The 19,601-nt window shown below is 36.7% G+C and overlaps 1 protein-coding gene across 1 annotated transcript in view; it reads left to right on the plus strand.

Moving 5' to 3' along the window:
* The window catches only part of NBEAL1 (neurobeachin like 1), a 76,811-nt gene extending 62,168 nt beyond the window's left edge, over window positions 1-14,643 (plus strand). The window contains exons 44-56 of the mRNA XM_030454002.1: window positions 942-1,051; window positions 1,585-1,702; window positions 2,407-2,504; window positions 2,813-2,929; window positions 3,428-3,517; window positions 4,618-4,727; window positions 5,295-5,467; window positions 5,917-6,011; window positions 8,739-8,855; window positions 9,507-9,668; window positions 10,749-10,897; window positions 11,604-11,739; window positions 14,278-14,643. Of these exons, the coding sequence (XP_030309862.1) occupies window positions 942-1,051; window positions 1,585-1,702; window positions 2,407-2,504; window positions 2,813-2,929; window positions 3,428-3,517; window positions 4,618-4,727; window positions 5,295-5,467; window positions 5,917-6,011; window positions 8,739-8,855; window positions 9,507-9,668; window positions 10,749-10,897; window positions 11,604-11,739; window positions 14,278-14,379 (1,577 nt within the window). The 3' untranslated portion in view covers window positions 14,380-14,643. The remainder of the gene's footprint in view (window positions 1-941; window positions 1,052-1,584; window positions 1,703-2,406; window positions 2,505-2,812; window positions 2,930-3,427; window positions 3,518-4,617; window positions 4,728-5,294; window positions 5,468-5,916; window positions 6,012-8,738; window positions 8,856-9,506; window positions 9,669-10,748; window positions 10,898-11,603; window positions 11,740-14,277) is intronic.
* The last annotated feature ends 4,958 nt before the right edge of the window (window positions 14,644-19,601 follow it).

The raw sequence follows: 19,601 nt of genomic DNA on the forward strand, positions 1-19,601 counted from the left end.
AAAAAAGTTAGCAATAGTTAATACTGATTAATTAGTTAGTAAAATTTAATACAGATTAATTAGTATTCTCTTTATTAGGCTCTTTGGGTAATAGAGTTTGGACATCTTCAAATGTGTGGGGTTTTATTTGTGCTAGGCAACCAGCATGTTTTCTGCTTGTAACAGTTATATTCCCTTGCAGTGTTGGGTCACCTGATTTTAGAGCCACATAAGGCTTCAGTACACTTCAGAAGAAGGAATAAAAAGCTGTTTCATTTATATATAATGCAGACTGAAAAGGCAGAATCCTTCATTCTGATATGAGACTTCTAGCCATTTTCACATTTATTGCGTAGGAAATTGTTTCTCTATCTGTTAAACGTTATCTAAAAAGGGATTTCCATATGTGGGCTGCTGCTAGTTTAGACTGCCAGCTACAGTCTACTGGAGTTCTAAGGTACAAATACTGGAAACACACAAGTCACATGTTCAAAAGTCATTTAAGAGTCTAGAGTTGTTCAATGAAAGTTGGTGTGATTTTAGACTTCTTGAAAGCCTTGATTCACAACTCTTTAAACTATAAGTTACTTCATTCTTAGGAATAATGCCCTTAAAATGTTTTGGACTCTTCATCCTGGTAAAAGAAAGAAAAACCAGGTGTGTAGCAGATAGATGTGTAAATGACTAATGCTACTTTTAAGGTTGGGACTTCAGCTTCCAAGTAGTCTAGGTGCTTTGGGCAAATGTTATCCTGTTTCCTTTAACATTTTAAACATTCAGAGTGTTTTAAACATTCGGAGTGGAATATAGCCTCCTATGGCAGTGGTATTGGAGATTTACATTAAGAATTTTTCAATGTTGAGAAAATATTGAGAAAAGAATGCTTTTTATTCTTTATTGAGAAATCAAGATATTTGAAATATTTTTTAGTAACTCTTAACATTCTCCAAATTATTCACCAGGTTTTAATTTAGGTCGGCTTCAAATATCCAAAGAGGTGGTAAATGATGTTGTTCTTCCCAAATGGGCCCACTCCCCAGAAGACTTTATTTATAAACACAGGAAGGCTCTGGTAAGATGGTGATTTTATGAGTAAAGTAAGAGTAAACTATGACTACACATTGTCACTGTGGCTTATGTGTAAAATACTGGGAGTACATTCAAACTAGAGTTGTGGTCGCATTTGACATTGCAAGTACCACTGGAACTTTCAGTGAAAAGTAGTTTGTGGACAAAACTGCTCAGAAGTAAAAAGGAAAGAACCTGAAGATACTAACAAATAGGGAGTTTGCTGCTCTGAGAGCTAAAATACAAAATTAGGTTTAGGTGATTAGGCTTCCCTTGCTTTTTAAAGGTTATTCTGTATGAAATTAGAGAATTGGTATCTTACCTACCCTTGCATAGTTGCATTTCAGTAGTCTAGGTTACTGCCCTTGACACACATGGATATTCTTATGTTTTTGCCCTATACAGTGGTTTATGGACACTCTCCACTAGTTTGTGGAGACTCTTAGTTTAGGAATTAAATCTCTTCCACAGAAAACAGTAAATACTTCAAGAAGGGAGCAGTGCTTCTCTTCTTATCAGAGCATTTTTTCCCTCTAGGAATCCGAGTATGTTTCTGCCCATCTACATGAATGGATTGATTTAATTTTTGGCTACAAGCAAAGGGGACCAGCTGCAGTGGAGGGGCTCAATGTGTTCTATTATTGTACTTATGAAGGTACAAACCTGTATACTCTGTTATCGTTGTCATCAGACTTGTGGGTTTTCAGTTTTAGAGCACACTTGATTTGTGAGTCTGCCATGCAGTAACATAAAATAAGGCAACAGAAATATAGATGAAATATGGCAGCACAATTTATAATTTATCATCCATTAATGAGAATGTTTGATGCTTTTATCAAAAGTTGTGAACCTCAAATGTTAATAAAGTTGTTGTTTTTTTTAAACAGGGGCTCTTCCAGTTGCTTCTATTTTGTTTCTAGAAGTTGTTTGGAGGTTTTCATTAGTTTCCCATTTGCTTGCTTAAAAGTATTTATAGGAAGAGATTTCTTGTGGTTTAGGAGTCAAGGCAAATGTTAGTCTGTTAATTCCGAAGCTGAGTTTTAGGTGGCTTTTCTGTGCAGCTTATTGCATGCATGAAGTATATTAAATTAATTTGATAAGGAAAAAGCCTTAATTCTTGCACTTACAGATATGTTTAAATCCCACTTAAAATTAGTGGAGTTCTCAGATCGTATTTTGTATGGAGGCATTGCTTGGAGACTTTTTTGGAGTAAAGGATGATAATGCTGCAGTTAAATCAAGTTTTGCAACATTTATGGTTCTCATAACCGTAATTCTCAGTAATTTGGTTCTCAGTAATTTGTCTGGTTTATGGTTTCCTTTCTTTTTTTACCCTTCATTGTTCTCATTGTGATCCAGGGGCTGTGGATTTGGATACTTTAACAGATGAGAAAGAAAGGAAAGCTTTAGAAGGGATGATAAACAATTTTGGGCAAACGCCATGTCAGCTCTTAAAGGTAATGGTATTTGTTCCCTCTCAATCAGATTTTGTTAATTAAATCCAACTGAGTTACAAAGGGCTTCTGTAAAAATGAAAAATGTAAGATAATGGTGTGTAATTTTACGAATATTAAGTCTTTGTTCTGTTACAACTTATGAAGCTCATGTTGATTGTAGTGTATTGTTTTCAAAAGAAATTGATTCAATTTAGAGGGTGCTGAAGAGTTTGTTTTCCCATTGATTTCCTGTAAGATTGTATCTTATGTGACTTGAACAAACTGATAAATTTGTCTAATTTGATATTCCTTTGAATATTGTCTCCTAGGAGCCTCATCCGCAAAGGCTGTCAGCAGAAGAGGTAGTGCAAAGACTAAGTAAAAATGATACCTCTACTCTAAATGTCTTCCAACACCTCACTGAACTGAAGTCATTCTTCATAGAGGTAGATATTTCTTCAAATTGTCTAAAGTCTAATCTAAAACTTCTGATGTACTTGAAACAAAAGATCACAATCTAGAGGAAAATTAGAAAATATCTTCAAATGCAATGTGTATAAAATAACCTCTGTCTTTTTATTTAGCTTCATAGAGGCTGAATGCCATAAATTTTTACCTGCTGGCTGCTTGTATGTATGCTGTTTGAATATTAAGTTATTAGTCACCATAACAGGAAAGCTAAGAACATCACTGGTGGTATCCAAGGACTCACTGAACCTTGTAGCTAAACTCACTGAATCAGAACAGAGGTAGAGTTTAATTTCTGGTGTTGACAACAAGGCATACCTGCATGAACTAAATACATATATATATACACCAGTCTTTTGGATTACTGTACAAGTCTGACATGGATTCCAGAGGCTTTGAATGTAACTCCTCACAGGTTCTAGCTTTGTCCTTAAGCTCTTGATATAATCAGACCAAAACCATGTCCTTTCTCATAGGGAATCAGTGATGGTGTGCCCATTGTCAAAGCTGTTGTCCCCAGGAATCAGTCACGTTCCTTTATTTCTCAGGGAAGCCCAGAGATCTTGGTAAGTTGTGTGTGTCAGTACTATTCCTAGACTGCAGACAGTCAAGGAGAAACAATTTAAACTGTTTCTGTCCAAAGGTGTTCCTTTAGTGTGTAGTGTGTCAGCTATAAGTTTTTATCTTCTGAAGATATGGCAGAATGATTTGTTGAATAGCATTTAAGAGTTAATGAGAAAAAATAGAGGCTGAAGTGAGGTAAGTTGTAAGTTGCCTACTTCATCCACTTCCATGGTGGCAAGCAATTTCCTAGTGCAATACATTCCAGCTTTAAAATGAGTGTATTGATTTATTAATGGTATCATTATGTTTATTATTACTTCCCAACCCATATGTTAAAAAAATACTGTATATGATGTATAGACACTGCAAAGGCCCATACTGTTCCTAGAATTAGCTTCTGCACTAATACAAGTGCTGGTACCATGGCAGATGGCCAAATGTTGAGAGGAGGAGAGTCTTTTTGTATTTACATCTCTATGTATGGTCAGCATACTGTCCTGCATGCAATAATACCTATGTTCTGCAGGAAAGAATATTCTTTTCCAATATTCCTGCTTTGTAGGTCAGACTTCTTGTCCTGGCTTAATATGGTTTGTGTGTATGTCATTTGGAATGTCTAAAATTCTCATGGTGTTTTTTCTAAGTTTCTGATGAAAATAATCTCCAATAGTTAGATTCCTTAATTACTTTATCAGAAATAGAACTCTAGTACAATTTTTTTTAAAACTTCATATGTTAGTATGTTAACTATTGACAATTTCTATTTCAAAGAAGGGAAGCAGCACCTTAAACTAAGTGAATGAATGGTAATGTTGGCTGGGGTTTTGTTTGTTTGTCTCCTCCCTTCCAGCCCCCTTGAATTTCTCTGACCTATTTTAATATGTACCATGTACCACGTGTGGATTAACACATTTAAACTGGAATTATTTAAAAAAATAAAAACAACCATAGGGGATGAGGGATGTGTGCTTTTTTCTTTGTGGTAAATTTTCAAGAAGTGAATGCTGGAGTTGGCAACTTTCATAAGCAAGCTCCATTACCATTAAAGAAAAGCATAAAATATGCCTCTGGGTTTCAGAAATTTTTCTTTCAATTTTTTTAGGTAACAGCAAGTCTGAACTGCATTATTGGAACTCATGGTTGGCTACCTTATGATAAAAATATCTCCAACTATTTTACGTTCATCAGGGATACCACAGTAACAAATCCCAAGTAAGCAAGTGATGAGGAGAGTTCAAGATGCATGCATCTAAAGTAATAAAATACAGTAATTGTTCAACAGTCGGGAGGTTGTACTGTTTTCCTTGTCTGAGTTTTCACCTAAGAATGCATCTTCTGATGTTCAATAATATTACCTCTGAAATACCATATACCTAACTCCTTACTAAAACAGTAGTACATACTAAAGTTCATTCTTAGAGCTACTTCTTTTTTTTTTCTAATTATCAGTCACAAAAACTTGTCTTAGAATCTGAGATGGGTAGTCTTCCTAATTTCTTACACTATAGTGCAGGTATATGTATTGGTTTTGTTTCTTTGGCTTTTAGAAGGAACATGAGTTATCTTTACAGAATCAAATTGCATGAAAGACTGAAAGGATCAAAGGTGAAATCTTGCTTCTACTTGCTGATGGCTATCAGGACCAGAATTTTTTTTTTCCAACATATATATAGCTCCTTCTATAGATGGAATTTTTCAGTAATTTTTAAACTTACAGGAAGTGCAAAATGCATGGATTTGAACTAAGATAACTCTTAACTGTTCATCCTCTGCCTACAGAACACAACGCAACGTGAGTGGTCCTTTTGCACCAGGACTGGAGATCACATCTAAGTTGTTTGCAGTATCCCATGATGCCAAACTCCTCTTTAGTGGAGGACACTGGGACAACAGCATCAGAGTGACATCTCTTACGAAGGGCAAGCTGGTTGGACAACACATTAGGCACATGAGTTAGTAACTCTACTGTGAAATTAAAATTTTTGTGTTGTACCTTGATGTTGGGTCTTTTTGAAAAGAATTACAGCCAGTGCTCTTGGGCAGACAGATGTGTTAAAAGGGAATGGCAGTGTATGAACAGAAGAATATTTGAGCCACGATTTATACATAAATTACTTGAACACAGCTTCTTAGTCATTGTAGTGATGTTTTTATGCCTCTTCAAAATAAGGCTTGACTGCTATTTTTAAGTAGCAAAGCTGACTAAGTCCAGTTGGAATACCTGGCTGTACAATGACTTCATTGTTTAATCCAGTCTCAGCATCCCTAATTGCAGAGGAACATTTCATGCTGACTGCAAATCAGGATGTATTGTTAACATATTGTATGCATATTGTAATTAGGTGGGAAATTAGTCTTAAATATGTATGTGATAATGTCCTATTTTCTTTCCTATATCTAGATATTGTGACCTGCTTGGCAATAGATCACTGTGGAATTCATTTAATTTCAGGCTCCAGAGACACTACCTGTATGATATGGCAAATAGTTCAGCAGGTAGGTTATTTGGACATACTCTGAGAAGTTTTTTCTGAATGCTTTTCTGTCATTCTCTGTTTTGCTTTGATGTTTTTGGTGTTTTTTTTTTTTCCCTTTCTTTCAAGTTTGCAGGGAAGATAGTCCATTAAAATAGATTATCTTAGTAGTTTTTTTAATCCCATTGTCTTCTGTGAAATATTCACCATACACATCAGTTACAGTATAGCTGAAGTACAGTGTAGTAGAGGCAGGCTTAAAGATTTCATAGATGATTTTCAGGGCAGGCAAATATTATCCTCTATTCTATGGATGGAAGAATCAAAGAAATCACACACTGCTTGAGACTACAAAAATTAGTAAGAACTATGTTTGTACTTAAGGATTTTTACATTTTGTCACAGTTTAACACTGGCCCAGCAATTAAACCGAATAACAGACGCTCTCTATTAATCTCTCTCTCCCCTCAATAAAGAAAGGAGAGAGAACAAGGGAGAGAGACTCATGGGTTGGAAACTAAACTACACAACTTTAATGAAACAGTAATGATAAATATGAAAAATTACTAAATATATACAAATATACAGGAAAATGGAAACCACATTCGTCCCCTCTTTTCCCCAATAACTCTCACGTCACCACCGAGGCGGCAGGCAAGCCCTGGGAAAGTCCAGGCTGGACTCCTGGAGTCGGCAGCAGTCGGGAACTGGAGGCAGGAACACACAGATATGGGCTGGCACGGATCAGGACCAACAGGCAGACGAATGGATGGGATCCTTCCAGGATGCCGGGGGAAGGAAGGGAAGCAGGAAATCAGGAAATCACAGAAGTCAGGAAATCTGGCTTGGCCCTCGTGATCCCTCAAACTTATACTGAGTGTGACATGTATGGGATGGAATACTCTGTTTGGTCAATGCTGGCATCTATCTTGTCTGTTCCTCCCCAGAGGAGGGCTCAGGTGGGACCTCTTTATCCTCCTGGATAGTAAAATGTTTTCCTCAGAGCTGAGCAGTGTCCTTGGCTCTGCATACCAGTCTCCAGCAGTAACTATAAACATCAAGTGTTATCAATCCTAGAAGCACACACACTGTCTGAGAAACTTGCTGTTAATTTCAGCAAGTGCAGCTACTTAAAGAGACTCAGTTAAAAGCAAAAGTACAAGACAGAAAATCACCTTTATCCTGGCCCAAACCAGGACACATTTCTAGGCTGCTGTTCTCTCCAGCAGTTGCGTTTTAGCATTGCAATTTCTCTGTGGGAAGTGCTGATGACTAAACTAGGAGTGTTTCAGAATTCTTCATTATTGGTCTTGTACTTTGACACATTGAAAGTGGCTGTGTGACACGTGTATGGACACTGGAAATGTGAGGCTATTTCCATTGTTATGCTTTTTTAAATGTTCATTTCTGAATGCTGCATTACAGATACACAAGTAGGATTAACTTCAAGGGGGAATTATCATGTTATGGACTGCACATTTGGTCAGATCACCTTGTTCTTACCTTTGAACTGAAGTTGGCACACTAGCCAATACAGTGGTGAATAGCTTCATGTGTTTTTGTGGAAGCTGTCTTTATGGTGTATTTATAATTCTTTCAAAAAGTGCTTTGAAACTTTGAGAGTATTTTTGTGGTTAAAAGGGCGAGACCTTAGTGCTTACAACTGTATCTTTTGGTCTCAAGTGAGGATAAATGTTGGAAATATTTTGTTTATGTATCTTTTCAGTGAAAATCAAATAAGTCACCTGGATATTATCTTTGTTTAGAATTACTTTTTCTTAAATTTTTTTGTTTTGTTTTGTTTTTTTACTGGATATATAAAAATTATGTTGTATGTGTTAAGTTCTTCTTGTGGGAGTTTTACCTTGGTCTTTACAAAGTGACAGCAGTGGACTGCATGCTGTCACTTTCATTGCACTTTTCTGCTTTGCATTGTTACCCTCTTTCTCAGCTCTGTATTTTGACACTTTTTCTGCAGTCCTGCATTCTTCAAGCTTTCAAGGCTTACTTACCAGTCAAATTTCTATCACAGATATCATGTAGCCCTCTTTAGAATTATAAACTATACTATATACTGTTCCTTCTCTCTAAGCACAGGTCTTGCCTTAGAACTGGTTTGAGAATGTCTGTATATCCTGACAGTTCACTTACTGGCACAAAAGCACTAAGTAATTTTGACATGCTGAAAAATGTCTATTTTATTAGCATTATTGCAGGATTTCCTTTGCATATTATACTACTGACCAGCATTAAGAAGGATTATTTCCTTACTTTTCCTTAGAATATGGAACAGAGTTTCTGTAACTGTAAACAAAATGACTTTCAGCTTCTTTGGCTTGATAGTGAAGATAGTGCTTAATTTCAGGTAAACTGTAAGAACTGAATAAGCCCAGATGCACAGGTAAAGAAAAATCTAATGGATGAGTGAGTGCACAATTCCTGTTAGAACTGCTCACTGTGGCCCTTGCATTCCTGGACATCTGAAAATATAGAAACAAGTCAGCTAAGTAATTCTGTCTTTCACATCCACATAGTAACTGTATATTTATTCATTCTTGTGATTTCAGTAAATAGGGCTGCTGATATAAAAGGCAATAAATAGAAATTGGAATGGCTGAGTTATGGCTTTGGTTTTGGCTTGTGTCAAATATAAAACTCACACAACTGATACTGAAGATACCAGAAATTTATTTTTTGTTTGTCCTTCAGCTGCAAGAGAATGTGTCATTGCACTTTTTGTTTCTCTCAGGGAGGAGTGCCTGTAGGCCTGGCACCTAAGCCATTACAGATCCTTTATGGGCATACTGATGAAGTTTCGAGTGTTGGCATCAGCACTGAACTGGATATGGCAGTGTCAGGATCCAGGGTAAGCATCCTCATACTTTTCTCTTCATTGCTTCTTCTCTACTTAAACTATAGAGCATATTTGAAATTGATGAAGAAAAACAAAACAAAAAAAAAATCTGACCACTTCACAATGTTTTTCTTTGGCATCTAGAAGATATGTGCCATCTCCCTTGGTTTCTGATCAAATCAGGGTGTCTCAAACTGCTTCACACAGCATAGCCTCAGAATAGCACATTGTGTTACTCTGCACAGATGAGCTTTAATGTGTAGGGACTTATTCAGAGACCTTAGGCTTCTCACAGAAACAATTCTGTGACAGGTTCTTCCCTCCTTCCTTAACCTCAAAGGTTCTGTGCAGCTTACTTTTCTCTACCTTACTGCACTCCACTGACAGGCTGCTGAACTCAAGTCTGCACTGTATTTAATGTCTACTTATAAATGTGACCTGTGAACCTCCTCTTGCCCTGTTTGCATTTGGTTTTTCATATGCTTATAGTAAATGACCTTAAGGGGAAATTGTCTTTGTACAGAGTTCCTGTTACTTTGGAGTCTTGATCCCCAGTTAAGGATTTAAGTGCATTCAAAATATTCCCTCTGTATTTAAATGATTTCTGTCTGTTATGGTAACTTACCTGCTGAGTAAAAACTTCCCTGGATTTGGTCACTGCAGGATGGGACAATTATTGTCCGCACTATTCGGAAAGGTCAGTATGTGAGGACTTTGCGACCACCCTGTGAGAGTTCCCTCCTGCTGACTGTTCCCAATCTGGCTGTGTCCTGGGAAGGCCACATAGTTGTCCACACCAGCATAGAAGGAAAGACTACTCATAAGGTACATTCATGGAATAGCTCTCTTTGTTTTACTGAAGACTTTAATCATAAATGTACCGAACCTTATCCTTATTTCCTAAAGTAGTAAGGCTTTTTGAGCATGCTGTGCCTATATTTTTTCTTTTTTAAATTTTGCTAGCAAATTTCAGTGAAATTTTATTAAAAGACAAATCATAAGTATATTCTGTTCCTTTAAGTTTTATCCTTTATCTACAAACACCTGCAAGAAAAATGCCCAAGCATGTGTTAGTTGATCTCCCTGGGAGTGCTGCTTTGAAGTGGAAAATTAGCAAGTTCCATTATACACAGAAACAGAGGCTTAGAAGCCTAGGTGCAAGATGCCCAATGACTGCACTGCTATTTCTTAGTTTTGGATTGGAAAAATGGCTGTAGTGTTCACAGTGTAGCTTATTCTGTCTATTGAGTAGCTGTGTATTTGCTGTAATTAGGGTAGAGCTGCTATAATTTCTGTTAGCATGGGGAATTCCTTGGAAGACAAAATCATTGGATGTGGGCATGGTAGCTGCATTGGGAAGGTGGGGAGAGAAGAGACCAAAGTGTTGTCAGGCTGGAGGAACTTAAGATTATGTTAGCTGTATCTTTAATCCATCAAGAATTCATTGCCTTTTTTCAGAAAAAAAAACCACTTCTAGATCTAGCTCTGTGGAAATATACCTATTTTCTCCTGCTTTTCAATTTAGGGTGTGGGATGGAGAATGGCAGCAGGGCTGAAAAGTGCTCTCTTCTTCCTTAACAAAACCCTTATAAAATAGAGACCCGTTGATTAAATCTATTACTATTTCCAGAAAATTTGGAATTGATTAGATGGATAGGTAGGATGGTAAATTAAGAAGTAACAAAGAATAATGTTTTAAAAATCTATATAGGCCCTGGTACTGATGCACATTGCATATATGCTTGGTACTTTTGCATCTTTCAACAAACAAACTTGTTGTCAGCAATATTATCTGTGGGTTATTGGCCAAGTTAGCTCCTCTTCGTAAGATAAAAATAAAAATATTAATAATACACTCTTAATCCAGTCAGTCCTCTGTGACAGATTTGTCTTTGATCTATTCAGGATAAGAATGCATTGCATCTTTATTCTATCAATGGAAAGTATTTGGGTTCTGAGACTCTGAAGGAGGAGGTGTCAGATCTGTGTGTGACTGGGGAGTACATCGTGATGGGCAGCTTACAGGGATTTCTTTCCATACGGGACCTCTACAGGTAATGTACCACCATCAGGATTTTGTTGCTGAGGTGAAAATGTAAAAGCTTGTAGAGAAATGGTTGAGAGAGAGAGATGGTAGAGGTAGAAATGGTAGAGAATGGACTTTGTTTAGCGCTATAGGTAGAAGCCATTGCTTTTTTCTGTCTTTCTAAAAAGCTCTTTTGGGGGGGAATTGAGGGAGAAAATATAAATGAGAGTTTGTACCACATCCCTTTCTTCTCAGGCATTTATCCTAAGCATGCTGACTAGAACTGGCAAAATTTAGGAATAGTGGTGTCTGACATGTGCAAGCTGTGATTGTCCAAAAATCTGAGTAGTCACTGGGAGCTCAGGAACTGCAGGATCAAGCCTCATACTGTTCTGCACGGAGTTTTAAACTTTTTAAGCTTCATTGCTCTACAGAGTGGGAGTGATCTTTGTCACTTAGGCAGTTGTGAGACTAACGTTACTGTTCTTCAGTGAAAATGTCCTAATTTACTGACTCGCCCATCCATGCCTTTACCTGTTATTGGGACTCTATTCTGGGGTATGTTTAGATCATTACTTAAGAGTTTTATAATAACTGAAATTGCAAACTGGGTCCTTGAGAAAATGTGTAGTGCATCCTGCAGGCATCAACTTCCACTGCAGTGTAATTCTTTGCAGTACGTGCAAACAAATGCATGATGTGCTTTCTCTTTGTGATTTTTTTTATCATTTCAGCCTGAATCTGAGCATCTCTCCCCTAGCAATGCGACTGCCAATTCACTGCATTTCTGTCACCAAAGAGTATAGCCACATCCTCGTTGGCCTGGAGGATGGCAAGTTGATTATCGTTGGTGTTGGCAAGCCAGCAGAGGTAAAACCCACCATCAAGAACTTTTTCTACCAAACAGTGGGAAGTTCACTTATTTCAGCTTTCCAGTTGAGCAAGAGGTCTCCTCTGTGGCAGGGTAAATTTAAGAGCAAGTTTCAGTTCTCAGTGGGAAAGAAGTAACTTTTGAACTTATTTTACACTACTGAAATTTCTCACTAAGATTCAAAGGTATATAGAGATTGCAGATGGGAAGCTCAGCTGGACTTCCAGACTTTTATCACTCACATCTGAAAAAGCAAAGTCATAGTAGCTAACCTTTTTTGAATGTGATAGTGTTGTCAGCCACTTCTCGATTAAATAATTTTACCAGAAGAAAATTAGAATCAAAACGAGCAAGTTACTTTCTGTATCTTTATGGTTTATGTCATATATCTTTTAATATACATTGGCTGACATTGGCAGAAAAATATTCTTTCTCCTAAGAGTCTCTAATTGCAATGCACAAGGAATCACTTGTATAGGTTCCACATATGCTCTGTGCTCCATATTGTGAATATAAACTTGTTGGTACTACATGTGTAATATTGGATACAGAGCATCCATCTGTAAAATTGCCTAGCCAGTTTTTTTTTGTTCAAAACACAGGCTTTGCTTTAAGTACCTATTGTCATGACTTTCAAAGTACTTGAATTAGCTTAGACCTGCTTCTCTTTATAACCTGGTATCTGTTTTGCTGCAGTATATTTATTTGAAAACGTGTATATGCATTTTGCATGACCTTTAGTACATACCAAAAAGTGTACCTTAATTTAATTTTGTAACTGAATTGTGAAAACAGAGGAGCTTTATTTGCCAGCACTTCAAAATGTTTTAGCTGGGAGATATGTAGTTTAGTATCTGAAACAGGCTCCACAGAGTGGTAGTATGATTTTGCTCAGAGGATGGGGAGGGGAGGTTTCCACAGACTTCCTACTGGAAGTCCTACCGTAGAGATGACAAAGAGCTGCTTATGATATGGTTAAATATTTCTAACAGCAGTTTTGAAGTCACTGTCAATTCCAAGCTTCCTATTCTGTAGAAAATATCTTTTGTAGGTTGAAGTTTATGTAACTCACTAGACTGAAGGGGCTTTGTTTTCGAGTTCTTAATCACATTTATTTTTCTAACTGTGGGGCAAGTATTGTTTCTAAGACTGGATTCCTTTTATGAATATAGAGGCTTTCCAATGAATCCTTTTTCCAGAATTTTCTGTTTATAAATTAGACAATCTGCAAGCTTAATATCCATGTAAATAATGTTTTTTTAAAAAAACACACCCTGCAGACATATAAGGAACAACATTATGTCCCAGATTCTCTAGTTTTCTACAGAGACATAAATCAAAATATTTGAAAAGCATGTGTATGTGGGGCATTTATTTGTTAATTTATTTGTTTGTAGTTTGGGGGGAATATAGTAATTACTAGAATTTTATCCTTATTCAGAAGAGTGTGTTGTAGTTTGGGCTTTTGGTGGCAATACTGATCCTTAGAATAAAAAGGGAGAGACTAAACATCTTTATTGTACACAAAATGAAATGCTGCTTGGTATTAAGATTGGCCTTTAGTGTTTCTGCACTGGCAGCATCCAGAATAAAGTGAATAAAGTATAATAAATATTTTTGTATTTTTAACAATTACTTAGCTGTTTGGGGTGTTGCAGAAGTCTGTGGGATTATGACTTGTTAGTATTAATGCCTGTCAGCACTCTGCCTTTTCTAGAATACTGCTGCTGTCATGATAAAGTTTTAAGCATGCTTAATTTGTACTAACTCCTGAGAACAGCTCTCAAACTTGTGCTGCTAAAGCACCCACATTGTTTGTTAAACTGCAGGGGATTTCATAACCTGATCAGCTGCCAGCCTGATCACTACTGGCCAATCATAAACCTTGTACTTAAGGAGTAAATGAAAACGGTTTCTTACCAACTGCTGTCAGATTGCAGACCTACCAGATGCTGGATTATTATCTCTCTTTACTTCTGGCATATTCAGTATGAGTAATTTCTGGTTTCAATTTTACTCTGAGCACTTCACCCAGGTTCTTCAGAAGACTGTATGAATTAGACACTGGGAGATAACCTTTTTCTCTTTCCTTCATTCTGCCATCACTGCCCTGCATTCTGGTTATCTTTTCTTTTTCACTTCTACCAATTTCTGTTTGAAATCTCTAAAATAAAATGTTCTTCTAATTTGCTTCACTTTTTCTTGACATTCACCTCTTTTTTCCTTCCTATCAAAACAGCAATCTAAACACTGTAAGCCATTTGCAGTAGGTTAAGAATTAAGGATGGTAATACTTGGTAATACCCCTTTGACTGCTGAAAATCAGCCTGTGATTTGTGTTTTGTCTGGGTTTTTTTGTCAGTCCCAAGCTCCATCCTTAAGTGTAACTTTTGATTTGTTTTCAAATACTTTTTGTTGGTGTAATTTTGTTTACGTGGTACATTGCAGTCTCTGCATTTCGGTGTCTGAATTCCTTTTTAATTTATCCACCTTATCCCTTCCCCCTCCTTTTGTTTCTCTGAATTACTCCTGAACAGATGCGCTCAGGTCAGCTTTCCCGCAAGCTGTGGGGATCAAGCAAACGGCTCAGCCAGATTTCATCAGGAGAGACTGAATATAACACTCGAGGTTCCAAGTGATTGCTGCTTCTACCTTTTTTCATGGATTCCAGAAACATGTTTAATCTTTTGGTCACTTTGAATGTATATCTCAGCTTTCGGGGGCTTGATTCTTAAGTCTGCTGAAGATGAATCTATGGTAGAGGTATAGTAATAATCATATGTACTCATGCAAGTTAGCTTGCTTGCATATTTGTCTATAACTGTGTTAACTTGGTCACAGAAGAATCCTTCTCTAAATAGCTGCTAAAACTGTGTTTCAGAAAAAAAAAGGAAAAAAAAAAAGTAGCCCAAAAATCCCAAGCCTCCAACCTCAAACTCGCCCTTACTAATTGAATTTAAGTAGCATTTGTTTTAAAGCTTAACAGGGTTAGATGCTCCTTGAGCACAACAAAGATACTTGGATTTGCTTTGACAGCATTGTAAGTCCTCAGCAGTAGATTAAAATTATGTCAGTTGCATTGTCAAAAATAGGGATGGGTGGCAGTTATGACATTTTCCATATGTGTTTTAGCCTGATGACAATTTATTCCTGTATATGGCTGTTGCTGTCTTCTTATGTATAGTTCGAGTTTTAGGTTGTTCTGCAAGGAGCATCCTTGTTGCACTACTTGATTATCAGAAATTGTTTAAAGTACAAACATGAATAACTTCAAAGGAGATGAAGGTGGTGAATGAGCTGAAGGAGGCAGAAATGCTTCCTGCTGAAAATCATTTGTTGTTAAGTAGTCTAAGACACACACCAGGAAATCCCATAATATATTTAGTGTCTTGAAGACATAGAAGAAGGAAGGATTGGTATCTGTATTGGTCAAAGATCAATCTGCTGCATTAGTAAGGCAACTAGTACAAAAAAAAAAAAAAGAAATTTCCATTGCAAAATCGTTTGAACAGCACTGCAGCACAGTTCAGTTAAATAGCACCTGTTTGTTTCTTGGCTTATTGCTCACTGAACCAGTTAGTCTTTTTTTGTTGTTGTTGCTCTGTAAAGAAACAACAGCAGAGAAACAGATAATATATCAATTTTCAAAATGTGTTTAAGACCTGGGACAAGAAAGTAGCAGATCCATACGTGCACTGTATTCAACAAAACAATTTCAGATTGTATGCTGTATTTTGTAGAAGCTATTACTTGAGTTTTTTTGGTTTAGTGAAATGCAATGATAGAAGGGTGTGCATTTTCCTCTTGTCCTGGCAGTCTTACAAAGTTAATGATTTAAATGATAAACTCCATACTGTTAGAAAAGCCTGGTGCAGATGGAAAAATAGGAATTTTTGGATTGGCTTGCAAAGATATGTGTGTATGTGTATATATCTATGTATGTTTGTATATATGTATGTATATACACGTATGTATGTATGTCTATTAAAAGGAGAAAATGCCATGGGGTGAGAGGAGTATAGATATAGAGCAGAGCTATAAGTAATTGTTAGCTAGTGTGTTCCCTTAGGTGTGTTCCTACCCCTTCCTTCCCTCTACCATCACTTTTTTGTTATTTTTATTTATTTATGGAAATGATGTGTGTTGTATCTTCTGTAAATGTTATCAAATATTTCCTGTGGCTGGGGAGCTGCTGAACTACCTGAGGAACTCCATAATGTATATTCTCATTTCATTAACTTTTAGAACAATAATAATTAACTTTGTAGAAATAGTAATACCACCATGCCCCACAAAAGGATGATCTTTACAGGTTCTGTTAATATCTTTCAACAGTTTTGTCCTCCTCAGTTTCTTTACTGGAAAAAAAGTAATCCCTCCTAATGACTGATTAGTGTGCTGTGTAGAGAAAGTTGCATTGCTTTTTCTTAACTTTTGTAAATGAAATAAATCAGCTTAGTGAACAAATGGGTCTATGCATAGTTGCAATATTATAACTAATCACTGTGACAGACTGGATCATCTGGAAAGCTAGGCAAAAATGAGGACTGTTTCCTGGATTCAGTTGTCAAGAAAGTATTAAATTTCCAAAAGTAGAGTGGTGTGGGTTTTTTCAGACTTCATGTATGTAAAAAAACCCACATTCCATATTTTCACATAAGTGATAGAGAAGTGAAAATTTTTTAATCAGTAAAAATAGTAAGGATACACTGGAAGTATTAAGTGTGTTTATGAGAATGTGAAGTATTTTTGTCCATTAGGATTTCATGAAGAAAGGATTTCAGGGGAGCTCTTTTGAGAGTGGTTCAGAAGAATTTCAGCGTAGAATGTGAGGTTTTTGGGGCACTGAGTTGATGATTTTATAAGTATGCATATATGTTCTTTTTAAATGCATGTATGAGATTAAGTGCTTTTTTGCAGAGGAAGAGGGCAAGAAATGATGTTTTGGGCTAGCAGAACCAAGTGATAAAAGTGAGGATATAGGTCTTGCATAGTGTTTATTGAGTGCATAGTTTTCTTTTTGTCACTTGCAGAGAGAGATTCACACGTTTGAAAATGTCCTACTGTGGGTTAGGTGTGTTTATATATGCATAATTAATTGAATTAATGGTTTTAGTAGTTTAATATTAAAGAATACTGAATACACTGTGTCATTTAAGTAAAATATAATGCAGTTGCAATACTTGGGGATGAAAGAGTGAAGAACTCTGACATATAAATACCATCAATTCAGTGTGTCACAAGCATTAGGTGATTTTCACAAAAAAGTTTAGATGTGGACAGCTTCTGGGCTCTGAAATTTGAGGGTAGTTTATGCTCTGCACAAAGCAGAAGCAGAATGAGGGGGAAAAGAGGTGAGCTCTGAGCTGCTTCGTGCTCTACACAGGGTTCCAACATCTGTTGCCTTCTGATCTATTATCTGGTCCTTGAAGATGAGAGGTGTTCACTATCCCACACAGTGCTCATGCCAGAGGCCCTCTGGAAGGAACCCATAGGTTTGAAGGTCTGCAGTTTGTTTTTATTGAAAACCAATTAATAAAAGTTATAGGTGGCAAGTGTGTGCATTAGCTGGTATGTTGTTTCTTTCACTTAACTTATTTGTAGAAGCCTCTTTAAAAGTAGAATTTTTTCTGATCAGCTGTTTAGGTTGGTTGAAAGGAGTCTGTTATACAGTGCACTGTAATTGGTGAACTGACTTTGATAATTTTTTGATTTCCTCAAGTCAGTAATGCTTAGGATCATGCTTCATTTTCCACACAGTATTGGTGCAACAAGATTCTCCTTTGGTTTTGAAGAGAGATTTATTTAAGTGTAAAAATGAAAGCTGTGAGATAACACTACATTTGACAAGGTCTTCTTGGTGATATCTTCTTACATTTAATTTTTGGAACAACCTTTATGGTATCTATCAAAGCTTAAGATATGCTTACCCTTGAAGCTGCATAACTGGGTAGGACTGTATATAGATAGATAATAGATCTGTCTATTATCTATATAAATATATATCTAAAAGAAACTGACAACTGACTCTTTTCATAACTGAATATAAAGGAGATGAAGTAGTTACCATTACTGAGTAACTTCTCCCTACCACAGTTTTGAACTTGCATACCAAAGGATGATATTTAGAAGACACCTCTCCTTTATTTCAAGTAAAATGTTTCTCTTTATCAATTTGCTTATAAATCTTCATCGTATTTTTGTCTTTTTATCTGCCTTTTCTCCTAGTCTATGCAGTTTTTGTGCTATACATGCACTCAGAAAATGGAATGTTTGCTGTTCAGCTTGTCATGTGACTTATTCAAATTATTCTGTATGAGTATACTTGTTATCTAGTATTTCTTCATAGAATATCTAGAAACTACGTCTTCTAACATCCATGTAACTTACCAACACCAGCACAAAATAATAATACCAATCTTAAACTAACTGCACTTCTCCTAATGGTTAATACACATTGCAGAAAGAAAGCAGGTTTTGGGAAGCCTGTTTGATTTAAAAAGAAAACAAACCAACCAAATAACACCCACCCACATTACAACTGGCTTGCTGATCTGCAACACTGATATAAACAAGTTTTTTTTTCTTCCCCCTGTTATACCTTAGATTGTGACTATTCTCACAAAACAGCTTTATCAACTTACAGGCTTTAAATATTCTAGTCAGTTCACTGCTCTGTAAGGATCCTCTTGAAAGCAGTATTTCTGTGTCCTTTGAATGCAGGAGCTAAGTTTCTGCACTGTAAATATTCTGTATGGGACTGTTAGCAGCCCTGCATACAGAAACAAAGTCTGCTTCAAGATGGTCCTGCAGAAATGATACGTTTATTTTTACCTGTAATGCACAAATGAGTGGGTAGGTGTTTTAAGTCTTGCCTTAGTCAAGGGGAGCTGTTTACCTTATGTTCCCAGACCATGTCTCCCTCTGTGAATCCTTCTCAGTCTCTGTTAACAAAATCATTAGAAAACATATGTACAGCAACCAAATGCTTCACAAAGCTCTCACTGTGTATGTTTAGTTGAAAATGTGTATCTGTATATGGATTATGGTATGGTAGGGAGCTTTGGAGCTGGGGAAGGTAGTAGAGGAGATGTCAGTCTTCTTCCACCCATTGAGGGCCTTTGTAGACACTTGCTCTTTGTCACTTGAAGACACTCCTCTCTTCCATTGTTTAACTGCACCTTGCTGTCTAGGCTGGATGCTGAGCCTAAGCACTGTGAATATATATATTTTTTTTTCCTGTCAAAGAATTTTTAAAAGTGCATATACATAAATATCCTAATGTGAACTTAAGGCCTGACCTAATAAATATTATTAGATGAAAGCACCACATAAGGTTGTATTTACTTGAGTGGAAATTCAAGTCAGTGCTTCAGTGCTTTGTAGAATGGGCTTTTAAAGCTTTTTGCTTTAAGAGCTATGTTAATTTCAGGTGTCAACATGACACTTGTTAGTGGACTCCTTCTGGGGAGAGTCATACAGTGGAGTCATACACGTGGATTCATTATATACCAATATTAGGCTGAACTGAAATGTTTGGAAGGTATCTTTCCTTCCATCCCAAAGGGCCAAAATCTCTGTATTATTACTAATTACTCTTGTTAGCATACACTCGCAAAGGAAGCAAGGGCTTTCTGAAATGCAACTGCAGGTAAAAAAAAAAACAAAACCAAAAAAAACCCGCCAAAAGTGTTGTACCCTTCTTCTCTGTTGTTGTCATTGGATGCTGAAATGAATGCAGAAATGCTTCAGAGCTGGCAGCAGGACATGCTTTGTGCTCTTTGAGTGCTGTTGTACTGTTCTCTTACTGCAGTCTTCAACACCCCCGAGATGAGGAACTGTTTGTAGTGTTTAATCAAAG

This window comes from Calypte anna, chromosome 7 (genome assembly GCF_003957555.1).
Source record: "Calypte anna isolate BGI_N300 chromosome 7, bCalAnn1_v1.p, whole genome shotgun sequence".
In the NCBI taxonomy this organism is placed as follows: Eukaryota; Metazoa; Chordata; class Aves; order Apodiformes; family Trochilidae; genus Calypte; species Calypte anna.